Genomic DNA, 21,088 nt, shown 5'->3' on the forward strand with positions numbered 1-21,088 from the left:
CAGCCGAATCAGATCTTTGTTCCTACAGAGAGGAATTATTTCAGTTGAAGAGTGGATGCCACAAGCTACCACATCCACTCTCTTCTGTAAGCCTGCTTTCTCAGGCTTGCCCAACTCCAACTTCTCCTGCTTCCTCCTTACACCACAAGGCAGGGGAAGGGGGGTCACAAATTGATTCGGGTTTGTCAGATCCCGGTTCCACAGCTTGCTCTGATGGAGACTCGTCAGTCTCCTCAGATTGCAGTGCTGTTGACCACCCATGCAATGGTTTGCCCACCTCTTCCCTGGAGAGGGAAAGGGGGGACTCCGTCCCAACGGTGGTCCATCTCCGCAAGGGAGAAACAGTCAGGCAAGTACAGGACTGCACCTTCCATGCCCACCCCTCTCATGAGGAGGTCAGGGAACCCTCCCGTGGACACGGTAGAGGAGATCTAACGTTATTAATTGGGCACACAAAAAGCAACGCTAATCCCGCTAGCTTTCCCTTTATAACTGAGAGGATAGGTGACAGCTCTGTACAGTACACTGACAGCGACAATTCATCTTCTGCCAACCATTGTGAGAATGACAGTTTTGTAGCTCCACCCCCTAAACCAAACCGAGGACGTCGAGCTCTGCATGAAACGCATTCACATTCAAATGTGATTTCAGTCTCTCCTTCTCCAAACAGGCAGACTAGTGCAACTTCACATGGTCTTCGCTTTGAGGAGCTAGAGGCCATGGCGAAGTATGTCCACACATTTGACCCGAAGGACTCCGAATTTAACATTCAGAGTTACTTGAGGGAAGTTGACTACTGTCTCTCGGATCTGCCCAGGGCAACCGATCGAGAAAAGGTACGACTTGTATGGAAAACCTCAACCAGAGAGATCCATACATTTATGGAACAACTTCCACCACAGGTTCGTTCCAGCTATCCCAAGGTTTGTGAAGCGTTGGTAGCTGAGTACCTGCCACGGTTTGATCAGGCCACAGCCATGATCAAATCTGTGGAGGTTAAACATAGCCGTACAGAACGACCAAAAGACTTTTACCAACGACTTAAACATGCTTTTTTCCAGGGCAGAAACGGACCAGGCTTAGATGAAGATCAAGCCTTCAAATCCCTTTTTGTGCACAACCTGCACCCCTGTGTCCGAACTCATGTTTCACTGTTTTCAAGGGGCCAACACTCAGCCCTTGAATTAAGAAATGAAGCCCAAATGGTCTGGGACACTTTAAGGATTGTGCCCAGGAACGAGGTATTGGAAACAGCTAAGCACGTTGTTCCAACCAAGCCCGCCGGCACTTCCCAAGTTGCCCCATTAAAATCTAATGGCTCAAAACAACGGCATGTGAGTAAGTTCCAGGTTAAGAGCCACCGTGGTCGCTTCTCACACTCTGATTCCAGCCGGAATTGGAGAGAAGACCGACCCGGTAGGCCCAAGCCTCAGAGTCACCAGCATGACTCTGATAGGGAAGATACCTTGTCTGTAGAGAGCTTCTTCAGTTCCTCTGAGGACAACTAAAGCCTCTAACCTTTGTTCAGTAGTGTGTATGCCTTGAGTAACCACTCCAAAGAGCTATCTGGTCTTGTTCAACCTCCATCAAAAGACGTTGAATAAGACTGATCTATAGCCGTGGTCTCCTCACAGGCAGACTCCCAGCTGATGCTTTGACCACTTTCTTTTGCACACCTTTCCTACCAAAGGGGGGTGGCAAAATAAACTGGTAGTTTATAGCAGCCACTTAGATTTGCATGTAGCAGCAGCAAACGCAGATCGTAAGTAGGTACTGTAGAGTTAAATCCGACACCTGTTATAACTCGTAAACGTTCATTGCTTCTTTCTACACCTACTGAACCATCGTAAAGTATTGCATGTAGAAACTACAGTGTAATCTTTACAAGTATATTGCCACACCCCAGTGTGCCTTACTCCACCTCTTCCCCAAGCAAGACAAGACCACTTGTGAGCTTACCACATCATTTAGAAATGAGACCACCTCTCCATTTCCTTCCTGATGACACAGCCATAAGGTTAAGCTTGGATACAGAAAGCTGCCCTAATTTGAAAATGCCCCCACATATTTCAGATGACAACCCTCATCAGCAACCTGACTGTAGGGACTAGAACAATTGGTCAGTCTGAACAAGACTTCCAAAAAGGCTACAGCCTCTCCATCCTAGACCCCTACATCATCTGAACATTTTCATGGCTGGGTCATTCCTGTTGGTGCTCCACCTTCTGGACACCATCCAATAACTAACAAAACACCTGAACTAACAAAACGACTAACCCTTTCACCAAGGTTTCTCATGTTTTGTGACAATGTATTCACTGTTCGACCTTAGTGTTTCACATTGTTTGTATCATGTGTTTTAGACCAGTTTAGTTAATTGTTGATAAATGCCTGGATGTTTGTCAGTCAATTGTGAACTGTGTTACCGACCCAATGTACTTGACCTGTGGACTGTGAACTGACTTTTGTGCTCTCGAGGAACACTGGCTTCAGCCGCATCCTGAGACCACAGGGGGGATGTAGGGACTACAACTTCCACATTCCCACAGGAGAATTCTGCGACGTCCACCACGAATGACGTCTAACTTGGTTCAGCCAATCCCGTAATGGCGGGAGCAATAAACGGTCCCGTATAAGAGCAAGACACGTTCTTGGGATCTCTCTTCTGCTTCTTCTGTTCTTCTGCTTCTTCTCTTCGACGCACCCCTTTTGGCCAGTCGCTTCAGCTCATCTGCTCCGAGACTCGGACAGAGGCTGAATGCTGCACAGCGCACTACCAGGCCTACGGACACACCCAGTTACCTCGCGATAACTACGTGGCCTATAGTGAGTGGAAATTGTTGTACGCGGAACGCTACATCAGTTTACCCCAATAAAGCCCAACAACGAAACAGCAACGAACTTTTACACCTGGAAAAGGACCAGCGGATCAGACGACAACGCGCTCGGACACCATTCACAGCACCATCGCCGCTTCTACAAGGACAGCATGTCTTTTGGATCCAGCAATGCGTATGGACTCAGTAAGAAAACAAACATTCAGGCATAGCCAGTGTTTAGTTTAGTCTTAACTGTTTTTGTGAATCTGTGTTTCAATATTTACCATCCAACCATTGTAATGTGTTTGGTTAGCTACATATATATGTACGTGAATTGATTCGCCGTCTTTTGCGCATATATAGAGTAAAACTACGCAAGTAGTCCCTTCTCACAGCTAACTCTAACTCATTACCACACCCAGAACTCTAGCCACACACACGCACACACACATACCAAACTAAATTTCCTTACTAACTTCCCGTTAGTTTATCTGTTATGTGTTTGTATGTTTGTTTAATAAATATATTTTATTAAACCCCGGTGTCCGTTTTGGAATCGCATAGACATGAGAGCCGAGTTAAAGCAGTCTTTCGAAGAACTTCCAACCTTCAGGTTTATCGGTATGTTTAATCATTAAAATTGGTTATTTTAATTATTAATTAAAATACTACATTTGTGGTTAGATATTTCTGATAATAGTAATTTTATGAGACTGATTACTTTTTGCAGTTATACTGCTACACAACGTTTAACTGGCGCCCCGGTTTCGTAGAGAGTAAAATCCCTGCGTTATTTGGCGGCCCGTGCGAGGACCCTACATAATTTGGAGTCCCGTGCGAGGACCCCTACACCAGCGTTTAAGGGGCGTATTTGTCTCTGTCTGCGTTCATACTGCACTGGAGAGAGAGACTTACCTTATCACACACCTGGGAGACACACTGGTGACGGGTCAGAAAAAGAGCAGCACTCTGGGGTGATTCCACTGGTGTATTTATTACATTACATTTTTGGCATTTGGCAGACGCTCTTATCCTATATTTCAGTGCAGCCTCTTGTATTGGACAGAAGCTGTGATTCGTGTGTGACTCTGTTAAACAGTCGACACAGAGGGGTTCAACATCATCCAGACAGAAGAGATTGAGTTTCTCACTGTGCAGACTGCAGATACATACTAATGGGTGGACGATCGTTAGAAGATCTTCTCCTGCAAACAGAGCACTCTTGAGATCCCTTCTGCCCCCAGTACTGCTGCAGACAGACCTTACAGAAGCTGTGACTGCAACTCAGGACAAGAGGATCCCTGAAGATTTCAGAGCACACAGGATAGGAGCGGCCTGTAGCGTAGTGGTTAAGGTAAATGACTGGGACATGTAAGGTCAGTGGTTCTAATCCCGGTGTATCCACAATAAGATCCGCACAGCCGTTGGGCCCTTGAGCAAGGCCCTCAACCCTGCATTGCTCCAGGGGAGTATTGTCTCCTGCTTAGTCTAATCAACTGTACGTCGCTCTGGATAAGAGCGTCTGCCAAATGCCAATAATGTAACAGGAGAGCTCCTCTTCCAGGAGAGAAGATGCAGACGCCATTCCGTACCTGAAGCAGGTCTCAGTCTGCGACAGGTAATCAGGGCCACGCCTATAATGAGGCAGGCAGGCAGTGTTCAGTGTGCTTCCCAGAAGAAAACGTGAGCAAGACCAAGAAAACAGAACGAAAGTGGCTGAAAAGTTTTTGTGGAAGTAATGTTTATTTTCTCTTTATTATTACAGTTTTCTGCGTTTACCTATATTTCTTCTTTGCTTAAATTCTTGCTCGTGTCCAATTCTGTTCCTCCAGTGCGGCACGACCACAGTCTGTTGAGCTCAGTAATGGCTTCCGCGAACTTCGCAGTTTAGTTTAGTTTTTAGGCGACTTTCCGCTGTTACACAAAATACAGCAAAGACTCTCCTTTGATCAGTCTTAAATGTTGTCGTCTTCAAAGTCAAGGGTTTTTCTCCATCGACATTTTCAAAAACTCCTCCATTTGTGAAATAGAGGCTACACATTGCAATCACATTAAAAGATACCTGCTGTAATTAAAGAGTAAACCTGTGAGAAACACTACTTCCCGATGGCACTGATTATCAGAGACACTTCCTGCAGGGGGCAGCATTGTGCCACTGAGGTCTGAGTGGCTGATGTGCCAGCAGGTTTCCACCAGCCCTGTTCTTCAGCTTCTGTCAGTTCTCTCTCATGTTAGTCCAAGTGGAATCTCATTCTCCAGATAATCTCAAGAACACACCCCTCCTTTACAAACATGACTTCAACACACATGCTAGAAGAGAGAAAGAGAGACTTACCTCAGCACACACCTGGGAGACTTACCTCAGCACAAACCTGGGAGAGACTAACCTCATCACACACCTGGGAGAGAGACTAACCTCATCACACACCTGGGAGAGAGACCAACCTCATCACACACCTGGGAGAGAGACTAACCTCATCACACACCTGGGAGACACACTGGTGACGGGTCAGGAAAAGAGCAGCACTCTGGAGTGATTCCACTGCTTTATTTATTACACCCCAACTCATTACACACACACCAGTGTACTTACAATACCACCATGTACCACAGGAATTACTCATTACACACACACACCAGTGTACTTACAATACCACCATGTACCACAGTAATCACTCAGTAATAACATTGTGAGGTTATATCAGAGAGATCAGACATTTCTCATCAAGCACTTTAGAATATTTGAATTTACATTTGAAATGATAGACAATATTTTGTTCATGACGTGTTTTTGTTTATGTCATTTGATGTCAACCTGCTCTGAGTTGAATAAATTCAGCCCTTTGATTTCAGCCAATGTTGACCAACAATCCCACAGTGCTATTTCACATTTACAGACACCTTCAGTGGACAGATCCGCACAGTCCCCAGAGTACAAAAGAAAGGAAACAGTCTCTCAGTGAAGGAGTGTTTGAAAGTGTAGAGAGGAGAGTTGTTACTGGGGTCAGAGAATGACACCTCCCCCCTGTCCCAGTCCAGCTGCACTCCGACCCTCTGGAGTTTCCTCCGCACAGTGAGGGGTGTAGGTGGGGAGGTCAGTGCTGTGTATTTCCCACTGAACAGCTCTATACCCCACACTCCTTCTGCTTGGCTCAGATCCAGACCCCCTTTCCTGCTGATGGACTCTTTAGCCACACCCACTGCCCAATACTCATCCCCCACTCCGACATCCCAGCAGTGTCTCCCTGAGATGAATCCCTCAGAGCCCAGCACCCAACACCGCTCATTAAATCTCTCTGGATTATCAGGAACCTCCTGTCTCTCATCACTGCATCTCACATTGGTCAGATCCTCAGACAGTGAGAGTTCAGGATGTGCTGTGTTTGGGTCCAGAGTCACAGGAGCTGAAGGGACAGAGAATGAGACGTCAGCACTGATCTGCACAAAGGGAAACCGTCAGACACAAAGGGCTCCTAATGATATTAATTGGGTTTCACAAGAACAACATTATAGCCTCAGATACAAGTGTGAGAGAAGCACCAGAACTAGAAGATATTAATATTTCATAAGTCACACACTGTATAATCCCTGTAAGAGGGAGCAAAGCTTGTCAGTGTTTGTGTAACTCCTGTCCTTCCCCTTAAATACAGTATCACTCTTAAAGCAGCATTTTATTATGAGCATCAGTGAGATTAAAGACTGGTGCTCAGTCTCTTCACTCCAGGGCTCTTAAACAGAGAGGACCAATATGACTCTGACTGGCTTCATCAGCTTGTGGAAAGGATGCTGAAGATTCCCCCTGTACAGTGACAATGTGGAGATCCCTGCCCCCAGTACTCACTGTATTGAACAGTCCCCAGCATCTTCTCCCACACTCTGTACTTCAGATTGCCCAGGTGCTTGGCCACATCAATCAGCGCTCCTGAGACCTTCTCTGGATCCCCCAGTGTGCACTGGGCTCTGCAATAATATTCAGGAGTCACTTGTGCTGTGGGTGTGGCTTCATTACCATAGAAGACTATCAGCAGCAACATCAGATCTTCATTCTGTAAGAAAATGGCTCCATCCCTCCCAGCATTCTGCCACACAGCCCCACTGAGAAACACACACTCACAGCCTCACTGAGAGACACACACTCACAGCCCCACTGAGACACACACACTCACAGCCCCACTGAGACACACACACTCACAGCCCCACTGAGGGACACACACTCACAGCCCCACTGAGGGACACACACTCACAGCCCCACTGAGAGACACACACTCACAGCCCCACTGAGACACACACACTCACAGCCCCACTGAGACACACACTCACAGCCCCACTGAGAGACACACACTCACAGCCCCACTGAGAGACATACACTCATAGACCCACTGAGAGACACACACTCACAGCCTGACCCCACTGAGGGACACACACTCACAGCCCCACTGAGAGACACAGACTCACAGGAGTGTGTGTCACTGTCATCGATTCCTTTTTGTTTTCCTATAGTTTTTTTCCCTTTAAATGTAGTCATTATGTCATTTTATATGATCATGCATGTAGGTCTGAATTTTTTTATCTTGTTAGAATATTTCTGTCTGGTCCCATTTTTCTCATCATTGGTCCAAAGCTACAGTGCTTGTAAACCCCTCACATTTACATAGAAAAGAGAACTGAAGTTGGAAAAAGATTCAACAAAACAAAGGGCTGGAGTTTACATACCGTTTCTCCACCTCTTTGTAGCTCTGAAACAATTGAATGAAGAGTTCATCGTTAGTACTTTTGCCAATGCGCAGACCTTGAAACCTGTATCAATACAACACATTCATATCTACGCTGACAATATTTTGTGTGAATATGACACAACTTTATGAAAACAGACAATGGTACGCACATCCAATAATCAGTGCTGACGCTGGGCAAACAGCAAGTCTCATCAGAAACTAAGAGTGAGAAGAGACCTCATCAGCAATACTGGAAATCAAGGGCCAATCATTCAATCTGACCCAAAACTGAGAACCACATTTAAAGGCCTCCTACAGGCAGGCTTTAAGAGAGCACCTAGTCTGAGGACTTCTGTAGTCTGAGGACTTCTGTAGCGCTAGCTCAGATCACCTACCCATGACCCTCAAACAAAGGTGCCCTTGGCCAATTAGAAATGCGGAGTCGCAAGTGTGAATTTAACTTTTCCTGTTTTGTATATTACTATACAGTGCCCATTTGCTGTTATTTTTTTGTTGCAGAGAGGGACGCTTGTGACTGCTAAAACTTGTGCCTTACACAGATTACAGTAAACCATGACATTGACCAAGAGTTCTTTCTTGCAAGACAACTCAATTAGTTAACTTTTTCTCTTGCCCATGTGGACTAGCTCAGTGCTTCTAAAACCAGGTCTTGGTCAAAGCCAATCAATTAATCCATTAAGTTTGTTGAAAACGTGTGAAACGATTCAACCATAATTGTGTGGTTACACATATTGTAACACAATCCATGTTTCAATCAGTAAACTCCACAGATGGTTTCCCAGTAAACTGGACCCAACTGATTTCTCCAGTTTGTAATTTAAATGATGAAACAATGGAACCTCTTACAATTGGAATTATTTTCCATAGGGTACATTGAGTACAGTAATGAACGCAGAGGTTGGTCTGATTATCCTTAATGTGAATAAACACTCACTGAGCACTTTATTAGGAACACTATACTAACACTGGGTAGGGCCTCCCTTAGCTCTCAAAGCTGTGTGGCATGGATTCCACAAGATGTTGAAAACATTCCCCACACCATCACACCACCGCCACCAGCCTGGACTGTGGACACAAGGCAGGTCGGGTCCATGGATTCATGCTGTTGGGGCCAAATTCTGACCCTACCATCTGTATGCCCCAGCAGAAATCGAGATTCTTCAGACCAGGTGTTGAAGTTTGATCAAAATGCTTTCATTGAAACTATGAATGTTTAGAATAATGATGAAGTTTGATGTAAATGCTTTTATTTAAGACAGCTCAGCCGTCATAGAGTCACAGAAAATATTAAGGCGGGTTAAGAGAGACAATGTGAGGTTTGTATGACAGATGATTAGTTAGCTATATTGTATAAAGACTAGGATATTTCCTACTGTTATTTTGCAATTCTCTGGTCTCTTGAAGCTTCTTGCACGGAGCACAAAGATTCCCCAGATTGCTCTGTTTAATTTTAATCTAAAGATTTGTAGTTTGAACAACTATTGACTCTGAGTGCTTCTTCAACATCACTGCTGAAACAACTTCACCCTCCAAAAAGAGACGAGGAGGAACAGCGACAGAAATATTTCCTCAACTCTGGCTACGTTTTTCCAGTCTTCAACTGTCCAGCCATTGCATTGACCTCTCTCATCAACGAGGCGTTTCCGTCCACAGAACCGCCGCTCACTGGAAGCTTTTTGTTTTTCGCACCATTCTGTGTAAACTCTAGATGCTATTTTGTGTGAAAATCCAAGGATATCAGCAGTTACAGAAATACTCAAAGCAGTATGCCTGGCACCAACAATCATGCCACGGTCAAAATTACTGAGATCAAATTTTTTCTCCGTTCTGATAGTCGATGGGTAGGTGTACACAGAGTGCTCAGTGACTGTATAATGTTCTTCTGTAAAACTGCTGATGTGTACGGCTCCATGTGGGGCATTTCAGAGAAACCTACTGGATGATTTTCAGTGTGGATCACCACATACTTTACACCTGGTCAATTTGTGTGAAATGCGTTCTTTGCCAATAAAATGTGCACAGGTTGCTCTTTCCGTTTTTTGATGTGACATTTTACCTGCAGGAATGAGACGTCTTCAGCTCCCAGCTCCTGTTCTATGGCTCTGATCTGTTCTGAAAGGGATGATATCTCTTCTGTCATCTTCTCAATCTTCTCCTTCATCTTCTGACTCTTCTGCTCCTCTTCCTCCCTCAGTGCAGTGATCCTGGCTGCCTCTTCATCTTTTAGGAACTGCTGAAGTTTCTCAAACTCCATCTTTATCTGTCTCTCTGTGTGCTGGGCCTGGCTCTGGAATAAACATTATTCACCATCATTTCAGCACAATCCAGTGCTGCATTTTCAACACTGTGATTTAAAGGCCTCAGTACAGTACCTTGATGTGCTTTGCTGTTTGATCACAGAGTAGTTTCACTGCATTAAAGACTCTTAGCTTCTCCTGCAGTGGAGCCAGTGCAGTCCTGAGTTTCCCCTAAAAGAAAGTCCACACTTTACAGACTGACTAATCTCAGATCAAATTTCGCACATGGCTATAGTTAAAAACTACAAATACAGTGGGGTCCAAAAGTCTGAGACCACACTGAAAATCTGGGGTGGGTTTTTCATGTAACTAAGAAAATAAACAAGGTTTTCGGATTTTGAGAAATGTAAAATAAATGTGGACATGCCAAATACTCAGAAATTCTGTAATTAATGTAATGTTTTCAAAGATTCAACTTTTCACTCAAATTGTTATGACAATATAATTTGGAACGAAAACGTTTGTATTGTTAGGGGAAAATGCCCTTTTTAACATTTCACAGGTGAGCATTGTCTGATGAAACAGATCCAGTAAAAACACAACAATAGCTATTCTTCTCTTTAACTTCCGTATTTATTTGCAAAGAAATGACAGAAAGTGAGAAAGGTTACCAGCTTTCTGATTTGAATCAGACACAGTAAGACTCTTATACACACTTTTTCTGAAGGGAGGGCTTTACCAAAAACAAAAAGACATGAAGCTGGCCACAAACATTTATCAGTATTTTGTCTTCTGAATACCCCTTTGTTGACCTTGCTGTAAGACCAGAATGTGCTAGCTGAGAAGTAGAGACATTAAGGTTAAAAGCTGTGTGTCTGCTGGAGAGAGACTTATAGTAAGCACTTATTCAGAAAGTGGTCTAATACTAATAAGGATTATCACTAAAAGGTTATTTGTAATCATGTGATTGTCTTTGTTAACACACATTGTCAATTAAGAATCAATTAAGAAAATTACCCTTACAGTATTAAATTAGAAAGAAATGCTAAATAGAAGCCTTTTCCCACTGCATATATATTTTTTCTTAATCTGCCTACGCAGCAGTCAATGGATACGGATAGCCTAGTGTTCTCCCACTTTGTATAACTGGCATCAGGATTGTGTTGCAATTCAATAACTTATGTATGAAGTGAATATTCCACTTGCTTCTAATATTAATCAGTCATAGAATTATCTTAAAATAAATCCAGAATTATGTATTTACTTACCTTATACTTCAGTGCAGCCTCTTGTATTGGACAGAAGCGGTGATTCATGTGTGACCCTGTTAAACAGTCGACACAGAGGGGTTCAACATCATCCAGACAGAAGAGTTTGAGTTTCTCACTGTGCAGACTGCAGAGCACTTCAGATCCTGCTTTAGCTCTCTGACTTTTCTCCTTTAAGAACGCCTCACAGATATTCCTCAGATACATACTAATGGGGGGACGATCCTTCGAAGATCTTCTCCTGCAAACTGGGCACTCCTGAGATCCCTTCTCTCTCCACCAATGCTGCAGACATGCCTCACAGAAGCTGTGACTGCAACTCAGGACAACAGGATCCCTGAAGATTTCAGAGCACACAGGACAGGAGAGCTCCTCTTCCAGGAGAGAAGATGCAGACGCCATTCCGTACCTGAAGCAGGTCTCGGTCTGCGACAGGTAATCAGGGCCACGCCTATAATCAGGCAGGCAGGCAGTGTTCACTTCCCAGTTGAAAACGTGAGCAAGACCAAGAAAACAGAGCGAAAGTGGCTGAAAATCTTCGTGGAAGTAATGTTTATTTTCTCTTTATTATTACAGTTTTCTGCGTTTACCCTTTTTTTTTTTTCTTTGCTTAAATTCTTGCTCGTGTCCAATTCTGTTCCTCCAGTGCGGCACGACCGCAGTCTGTTCTGAGCTCAGTAATGGCTTCCGCGAACTTCGCAGTTTAGTTTAGTTTTTAGGCGACTTTCCGCTGTTACACAAAATACAGCAAAGACTCTCCTTTGATCAGTCTTAAATGTTGTCGTCTTCAAAGTCAAGGGTTTTCTCCATCGACATTTTCAAAAACTCCTCCATTTGTGAAATAGAGGCTACACATTGCAATCACATTAAAAGATACCTGCTGTAATTAAAGAGTAAACCTGTGAGAAACACTACTTCCCGATGGCACTGATTATCAGAGACACTTCCTGCAGGGGGCAGCATTGTGCCACTGAGGTCTGAGTGGCTGATGTGCCAGCAGGTTTCCACCAGCCCTGTTCTTCAGCTTCTGTCAGTTCTCTCTCATGTTAATCCAAGTGGAATCTCATTCTCCAGATAATCTCAAGAAAACACCCCTCCTTTACAAACATGACTTCAACACACATGCTAGAAGAGAGAAAGAGAGACTTACCTCAGCACACACCTGGGAGACTTACCTCAGCACAAACCTGGGAGAGACTAACCTCATCACACACCTGGGAGAGAGACTAACCTCATCACACACCTGGGAGAGAGACCAACCTCATCACACACCTGGGAGAGAGACTAACCTCATCACACACCTGGGAGACACACTGGTGACGGGTCAGGAAAAGAGCAGCACTCTGGAGTGATTCCACTGCTTTATTTATTACACCCCAACTCATTACACACACACCAGTGTACTTACAATACCACCATGTACCACAGTAATCACTCATTACACACACACCAGTGTACTTACAATACCACCATATACCACAGTAATCACTCAGTAATAACATTGTGAGGTTATATCAGAGAGATCAGACATTTCTCATCAAGCACTTTAGAATATTTGAATTTACATTTGAAATGATAGACAATATTTTGTTCATGACGTGTTTTTGTTTATGTCATTTGATGTCAACCTGCTCTGAGTTGAATAAATTCAGCCCTTTGATTTCAGCCAATGTTGACCAACAATCCCACAGTGCTATTTCACATTTACAGACACCTTCAGTGGACAGATCCGCACAGTCCCCAGAGTACAAAAGAAAGGAAACAGTCTCTCAGTGAAGGAGTGTTTGAAAGTGTAGAGAGGAGAGTTGTTACTGGGGTCAGAGAATGACACCTCCCCCCTGTCCCAGTCCAGCTGCACTCCGACCCTCTGGAGTTTCCTCCGCACAGTGAGGGGTGTAGGTGGGGAGGTCAGTGCTGTGTATTTCCCACTGAACAGCTCTATACCCCACACTCCTTCTGCTTGGCTCAGATCCAGACCCCCTTTCCTGCTGATGGACTCTTTAGCCACACCCACTGCCCAATACTCATCCCCCACTCCGACATCCCAGCAGTGTCTCCCTGAGATGAATCCCTCAGAGCCCAGCACCCAACACCGCTCATTAAATCTCTCTGGATTATCAGGAACCTCCTGTCTCTCATCACTGCATCTCACATTGGTCAGATCCTCAGACAGTGAGAGTTCAGGATGTGCTGTGTTTGGGTCCAGAGTCACAGGAGCTGAAGGGACAGAGAATGAGACGTCAGCACTGATCTGCACAAAGGGAAACCGTCAGACACAAAGGGCTCCTAATGATATTAATTGGGTTTCACAAGAACAACATTATAGCCTCAGATACAAGTGTGAGAGAAGCACCAGAACTAGAAGATATTAATATTTCATAAGTCACACACTGTATAATCCCTGTAAGAGGGAGCAAAGCTTGTCAGTGTTTGTGTAACTCCTGTCCTTCCCCTTAAATACAGTATCACTCTTAAAGCAGCATTTTATTATGAGCATCAGTGAGATTAAAGACTGGTGCTCAGTCTCTTCACTCCAGGGCTCTTAAACAGAGAGGACCAATATGACTCTGACTGGCTTCATCAGCTTGTGGAAAGGATGCTGAAGATTCCCCCTGTACAGTGACAATGTGGAGATCCCTGCCCCCAGTACTCACTGTATTGAACAGTCCCCAGCATCTTCTCCCACACTCTGTACTTCAGATTGCCCAGGTGCTTGGCCACATCAATCAGCGCTCCTGAGACCTTCTCTGGATCCCCCAGTGTGCACTGGGCTCTGCAATAATATTCAGGAGTCACTTGTGCTGTGGGTGTGGCTTCATTACCATAGAAGACTATCAGCAGCAACATCAGATCTTCATTCTGTAAGAAAATGGCTCCATCCCTCCCAGCATTCTGCCACACAGCCCCACTGAGAAACACACACTCACAGCCTCACTGAGAGACACACACTCACAGCCCCACTGAGACACACACACTCACAGCCCCACTGAGGGACACACACTCATAGCCCCACTGAGAGACACACACTCACAGCCCCACTGAGACACACACACTCACAGCCCCACTGAGACACACACTCACAGCCCCACTGAGAGACACACACTCACAGCCCCACTGAGAGACACACACTCACAGCCCCACTGAGAGACACACACTCATAGACCCACTGAGAGACACACACTCACAGCCCCACTGAGAGACACACACTCACAGCCCCACTGAGAGACACACACTCACAGCCCCACTGAGAGACACACACTCACAGCCCCACTGAGAGACACACACTCATAGACCCACTGAGAGACACACACTCACAGCCTGACCCCACTGAGGGACACACACTCACAGCCCCACTGAGAGACACAGACTCACAGGAGTGTGTGTCACTGTCATCGATTCCTTTTTGTTTTCCTATAGTTTTTTTCCCTTTAAATGTAGTCATTATGTCATTTTATATGATCATGCATGTAGGTCTGAATTTTTTTATCTTGTTAGAATATTTCTGTCTGGTCCCATTTTTCTCATCATTGGTCCAAAGCTACAGTGCTTGTAAACCCCTCACATTTACATAGAAAAGAGAACTGAAGTTGGAAAAAGATTCAACAAAACAAAGGGCTGGAGTTTACATACCGTTTCTCCACCTCTTTGTAGCTCTGAAATAATTGAATGAAGAGTTCATCGTTAGTACTTTTGCCAATGTGCAGACCTTGAAACCTGTATCAATACAACACATTCATATCTACGCTGACAATATTTTGTGTGAATATGACACAACTTTATGAAAACAGACAATGGTACGCACATCCAATAATCAGTGCTGACGCTGGGCAAACAGCAAGTCTAATCAGAAGTTAACAGTGAGAAGAGACCTCATCAGCAATACTGGAAATCAAGGGCCAATCATTCAATCTGACCCAAAACTGAGAACCACATTTAAAGGCCTCCTACAGGCAGGCTTTAAGAGAGCACCTAGTCTGAGGACTTCTGTAGTCTGAGGACTTCTGTAGCACTAGCTCAGATCACCTACCCATGACCCTCAAAAAAAGGTGCCCTTGGCCAATTAGAAATGCGGAGTCGCAAGTGTGAATTTAAATTTTCCTGTTTTGTATATTACTATACAGTGCCCATTTGCTGTGATTTTTTTGTTGCAGAGAGGGACGCTTGTGACTGCTAAAACTTGTGCCTTACACAGATTACAGTAAACCATGACATTGACCAAGAGTTCTTTCTTGCAAGACAACTCAATTAGTTAACTTTTTCTCTTGCCCATGTGGACTAGCTCAGTGCTTCTAAAACCAGGTCTTGGTCAAAGCCAATCAATTAATCCATTAAGTTTGTTGAAAACGTGTGAAACGATTCAACCATAATTGTGTGGTTACACATATTGTAACACAATCCATGTTTCAATCAGTAAACTCCACAGATGGTTTCCCAGTAAATTGGACCCAACTGATTTCTCCAGTTTGTAATTTAAATGATGAAAAAATGGAACCTCTTACAATTGGAATTATTTTCCATAGGGTACATTGAGTACAGTAATGAACGCAGAGGTTGGTCTGATTATCCTTAATGTGAATAAACACTCACTGAGCACTTTATTAGGAACACTATACTAACACTGGGTAGGGCCTCCCTTAGCTCTCAAAGCTGTGTGGCATGGATTCCACAAGATGTTGAAAACATTCCCCACACCATCACACCACCGCCACCAGCCTGGACTGTGGACACAAGGCAGGTCGGGTCCATGGATTCATGCTGTTGGGGCCAAATTCTGACCCTACCATCTGTATGCCCCAGCAGAAATCGAGATTCATCAGACCAGGTGTTCAAGTTTGATCAAAATGCTTTCATTGAAACTATGAATGTTTAGAATAATGATGAAGTTTGATGTAAATGCTTTTATTTAAGACAGCTCAGCCGTCATAGAGTCACAGAAAATATTAAGATGGGTTAAGAGAGACAATGTGAGGTTTGTATGACAGATGATTAGTTAGCTATATTGTATAAAGACTAGGATATTTCCTACTGTTATTTTGCAATTCTCTGGTCTCTTGAAGCTTCTTGCACGGAGCACAAAGATTCCCCAGATTACTCTGTTTAATTTTAATCTAAAGATTTATAGTTTGAACAACTATTGACTCTGAGTGCTCTTTCAACATCACTGCTGTCACAACTTCACCCTTCTAAAAGAGACGAGGAGGAACAGCGACAGAAATATTTCCTCAACTCTGGCTACGTTTTTCCAGTCTTCAACTGTCCAGCCATTGCATTGACCTCTCTCATCAACGAGGCGTTTCCGTCCACAGAACCGCCGCTCACTGGAAGCTTTTTGTTTTTCGCACCATTCTGTGTAAACTCTAGATGCTATTTTGTGTGAAAATCCAAGGATATCAGCAGTTACAGAAATACTCAAACCAGTATGCCTGGCACCAACAATCATGCCACGGTCAAAATGACTGAGATCAAATTTTTTCTCCGTTCTGATAGTCGATGGGTAGGTGTACACAGAGTGCTCAGTGACTGTATAATGTTCTTCTGTAAAACTGCTGATGTGTACGGCTCCATGTGGGGCATTTCAGAGAAACCTACTGGATGATTTTCAGTGTGGATCACCACATACTTTACACCTGGTCAATTTGTGTGAAATGCGTTCTTTGCCCATAAAATGTGCACAGGTTGCTCTTTCCGTTTTTTGATGTGACATTTTACCTGCAGGAATGAGACGTCTTCAGCTCCCAGCTCCTGTTCTATGGCTCTGATCTGTTCTGAAAGGGATGATATCTCCTCTGTCATCTTCTCAATCTTCTCCTTCATCATCTGACTCTTCTGCTCCTCTTCCTCCCTCAGTGCAGTGATCCTGGCTGCCTCTTCATCTTTTAGGAACTGCTGAAGTTTCTCAAACTCCATCTTTATCTGTCTCTCTGTGTGCTGGGCCTGGCTCTGGAATAAATATTATTCACCATAATTTCAGCACAATCCAGTGCTGCATTTTCAACACTGTGATTTAAAGGCCTCAGTACAGTACCTTGATGTGCTCTGCTGTTTGATCACAGACTAGTTTCACTGCATTAAAGGCTCTTAGCTTCTCCTGCAGTGGAGCCAGTGCAGTCCTGAGTTTCCCCTGAAAGAAAGTCCACACTTTACAGACTGACTAATCTCAGATCAAATTTCGCACATGGCTACAGTTAAAAACTACAAATACAGTGGGGTCCAAAAGTCTGAGACCACACTGAAAATCTGGGGTGGGTTTTTCATGTAACTAAGAAAATAAACAAGGTTTTCGGATTTTGAGAAATGTAAAATAAATGTGGACATGCCAAATACTCAGAAATTCTGTAATTAATGTAATGTTTTCAAAGATTCAACTTTTCACTCAAATTGTTATGACAATATAATTTGGAACGAAAACGTTTGTATTGTTAGGGGAAAATGCCCTTTTTAACATTTCACAGGTGAGCATTGTCTGATGAAACAGATCCAGTAAAAACACAACAATAGCTATTCTTCTCTTTAACTTCCGTATTTATTTGCAAAGAAATGACAGAAAGTGAGAAAGGTTACCAGCTTTCTGATTTGAATCAGACACAGTAAGACTCTTATACACACTTTTCCTGAAGGGGGGGGCTTTACCAAAAACAAAAAGACATGAAGCTGGCCACAAACATTTATCAGTATTTTGTCTTCTGAATACCCCTTGTTGACCAGAATGTGCTAGCTGAGAAGCAGAGACATTAAGGTTAAAGGCTGTGTGTCTGCTGGAGAGAGACTTATAGTAAGCACTTAATTCAGAAAGTGGTCTAATACTAATAAGGATTATCACTAAAAGGTTATTTGTAATCATGTGATTGTCTTTGTTAACACACATTGTCAATTAAGAATCAATTAAGAAAATTACCCTTACAGTATTAAATTAGAAAGAAATGCCAAATAGAAGCCTTTTCCCACTGCATATATATTTTTTCTTAATTTGCCTACGCAGCAGTCAATGAATACAGATAGCCTAGTGTTCTTCCACTTTGTATAACTGGCATCAGGATTGTGTTGCAATTCAATAATTTATGTATGAAGTGAATATTCCACTTGCTTCTAATATTAATCAGTCATAGAATTATCTTAAAATAAATCCAGAATTATGTATTTACTTACCTTATACTTCAGTGCAGCCTCTTGTATTGGACAGAAGCGGTGATTCATGTGTGACCCTGTTAAACAGTCGACACAGAGGGGTTCAACATCATCCAGACAGAAGAGTTTGAGTTTCTCACTGTGCAGGCTGCAGAGCACTTCAGATCCTGCTTTAGCTCTCTGACTTCTCTCCTTTAAGAACGCCTCACAGATATTCCTCAGATACATACTAATGGGGGGACGATCCTTCGAAGATCTTCTCCTGCAAACTGGGCACTCCTGAGATCCCTTCTGCCCCCAATACTGCTGCAGACAGGCCTCACAGAAGCTATGACTGCAACTCAGGACAACAGGATCCCTGAAGATTTCAGAGCACACAGGACAGGAGAGCTCCTCTTCCAGGAGAGAAGATGCAGACGCCATTCCGTACCTGAAGCAGGTCTCGGTCTGCGACAGGTAATCAGGGCCACGCCTATAATCAGGCAGGCAGGCAGTGTTCACTTCCCAGTTGAAAACGTGAGCAAGACCAAGAAAACAGAGCGAAAGTGGCTGAAAATCTTCGTGGAAGTAATGTTTATTTTCTCTTTATTATTACAGTTTTCTGCGTTTACCCTTTTTTTTTTTTCTTTGCTTAAATTCTTGCTCGTGTCCAATTCTGTTCCTCCAGTGCGGCGCGACCGCAGTCTGTTCTGAGCTCAGTAATGGCTTCCGCGAACTTCGCAGTTTAGTTTAGTTTTTAGGCGACTTTCCGCTGTTACACAAAATACAGCAAAGACTCTCCTTTGATCAGTCTTAAATGTTGTCGTCTTCAAAGTCAAGGGTTTTTCTCCATCGACATTTTCAAAAACTCCTCCATTTGTGAAAGAGAGGCTACACACTGAAATCACATTAAAATTTACCTGCTGTAATTAAAGAGTAAACCTGTGAGAAACACTACTTCCCGATGGCACTGATTATCAGAGACACTTCCTGCAGGGGGCAGCATTGTGCCACTGAGGTCTGAGTGGCTGATGTGCCAGCAGGTTTCCACCAGCCCTGTTCTTCAGCTTCTGTCAGTTCTCTCTCATGTTAGTCCAAGTGGAATCTCATTCTCCAGATAATCTCAAGAACACACCCCTCCCTTACAAACATGACTTCAACACACATGCTAGAGGAGAGACAGAGAGCGACGTACAACAAAGTGCATACCCATAACCAGGGATAAGTTCGCTGAAAGACCCTAGAGGGAAGTACAATTTCAATTGCTACCCAAACAACAAAGATAGGGCCTATTTTTTTTTTTCCCAAAAGTGACCAAACTTAACTATCCAAATACTGCTTACCTAGCCAACTAAAAATACTGAAAAACAAAGTAAATCAGAAAGACAACAATTAAGGTTCACAGGAAGCTTCACAGGATGCTGCTTGAAGAGGTGCGTCTTCAGTTTGCGCTTGAAGATGGGGAGAGATTCTACAGTTCTGACCTCAACGGGGAGTTCGTTCCACCACCGTGGAGCCAGAACAGACAGTAGTCGTGAGCGTGAGGTGGAGGTTCGGAGAGGGGGAGGTGCCAAGCGGCCTGTGGAGGCTGAATGAAGAGGTCTGGCAGGGGTGTAGGGTCTGATGATTAACATTATAACATTGTGAGGTTATATCAGAGAGATCAGACATTTCTCATCAAGCACTTTAGAATATTTGTATTTACATTTGACAAAATAGATATTTTGTTCATGATGTGTTTTTGTTTATGTCATTTGAAGTCAACCTGCTCTGAGTTGAATAAATACAGCCCTTTGATTTCAGCCGATGTTTACCAACAATGCCACAGTGCTATTTTACACTTACAGACACCTTCAGTGGACAGATCTGCACAGTCCCCATAGTACTAAAGAAAGGAAACAGTCTCTCAGTGAAGGAGTGTTTAAAAGTGTAGAGAGGAGTGTTGTCACTGGGGTCAGAGAATGACACCTGCCCCCTGTCCCAGTCCAGCTGCATTCTGACCCTCTGGAGTTTCCTCTGCACAGTGAGGGCTTTAGATGGGGAGGTCATGGCTATATTTTTCCCCCTGAAAAGCCCTATACTCCACACTCCTCCTGCTGGGCTCAGATACACACCCCTTTTCCTGCTGATGGACTCTTTAACCACACCCACCCACCAGCCCCCACCCCCCACTTCTACATCCCAGCAGTGTCTCCCTGAGCTGAATCCCTCAGAGCCCAGCACCCAACACCACTCATTAAATCTCTCTGGATTATCAGGAACCTGCATTCTTTTAGCACTGCGGCTCACACTGGTCAGATCCTCAGACAGTGAGAGTTCAGGATGTGCTGTGTTCGGGTCCAGAGTCACAGGAGCTGAAGGGATCGTGTTTTTCATTTAGCAAATCTGTGTTCAATAAGTGAGGTTTATTCATTTAGCAAGTCTGTGTTCAATAAGTGAGGTTTATTCATTTAGCAAGTCTGTGTTCAATAAGTAAGGTTTATTCATTTAGCAAGTCTGTGTTCAATAAGTGAGGTTTATTCATTTAGCAAGTCTGTGTTCAATAAGTGAGGTTTATTCATTTAGCAAGTCTGTGTTCAATAAGTGAGGTTTATTCATTTAGCAAGTCTGTGTTCAATAAGTAAGGTTTATTCATTTAGCAAATCTGTGTTCAATAAGTGAGGTTTATTCACAAGATGCATGTGTGTGTCATTTTCACACAAATTTGATTTGGAGAAGTGGGAATATGGTTTAAACAGAAAAAAGTTTCATTTAGCCAGAGATTTGTGGAGTTTTTCCAGCAAGGTTAATGGTATTGCAGTTTTTGTTTAGAGTTTTGAGAACTTGAGGTATGGTTTCAGAAAACGTGTGGAGAGAATACAAAATAAAAAAAACTCCATGAACACTGCGTTGGATACCACATCTTTAAATAATTTTTGATATGA

The 21,088-nt window shown here is 43.7% G+C and overlaps 2 protein-coding genes across 2 annotated transcripts in view; both read right to left on the minus strand.

Moving 5' to 3' along the window:
- LOC133128313 (E3 ubiquitin-protein ligase TRIM35-like) overlaps nt 1-11,462 on the minus strand; it is a 39,694-nt gene extending 28,232 nt beyond the window's left edge. Inside the window, exons 1-3 of the mRNA XM_061241703.1 lie at nt 11,061-11,462; nt 9,928-10,023; nt 9,612-9,842 (exon numbers count right to left, since the gene is read on the minus strand). Coding sequence (XP_061097687.1) covers nt 9,612-9,842; nt 9,928-10,023; nt 11,061-11,462 — 729 coding nt within the window. The remainder of the gene's footprint in view (nt 1-9,611; nt 9,843-9,927; nt 10,024-11,060) is intronic.
- A 509-nt stretch (nt 11,463-11,971) lies between these two features.
- LOC133128995 (E3 ubiquitin-protein ligase TRIM35-like) lies at nt 11,972-19,100 on the minus strand. Its single transcript, XM_061242800.1, has 7 exons — nt 18,207-19,100; nt 17,086-17,181; nt 16,770-17,000; nt 14,691-14,713; nt 13,715-13,833; nt 13,213-13,277; nt 11,972-12,007 (listed from the first exon to the last, which is right to left on the minus strand). Exons 1-7 carry the CDS (start codon nt 18,606-18,608, stop codon nt 11,972-11,974), a joined length of 972 nt encoding a protein of 323 aa, XP_061098784.1. The 5' UTR covers nt 18,609-19,100.
- Between the last annotated feature and the right edge of the window lie 1,988 nt (nt 19,101-21,088).

Source organism: Conger conger, chromosome 5 (genome assembly GCF_963514075.1).
Source record: "Conger conger chromosome 5, fConCon1.1, whole genome shotgun sequence".
NCBI lineage: Eukaryota > Metazoa > Chordata > Actinopteri > Anguilliformes > Congridae > Conger > Conger conger.

Excerpts from the sequence above, each read along its gene's own strand:
- LOC133128995 (XM_061242800.1), bottom strand. The coding sequence starts at position 18,608 with ATGGCGTCTGCATCTTCTCTCCTGGAAGAGGAGCTCTCCTGTCCTGTG. Across the intron at positions 17,001-17,085 it reads AAACAGCAGAGCACATCAAG|AGCCAGGCCCAGCACACAGA; the intron begins GTACTGTACTGA and ends TATTTATTCCAG. Across the intron at positions 13,834-14,690 it reads TACAAAGAGGTGGAGAAACG|AGCCCAGTGCACACTGGGGG; the intron begins GTATGTAAACTC and ends ATATTATTGCAG.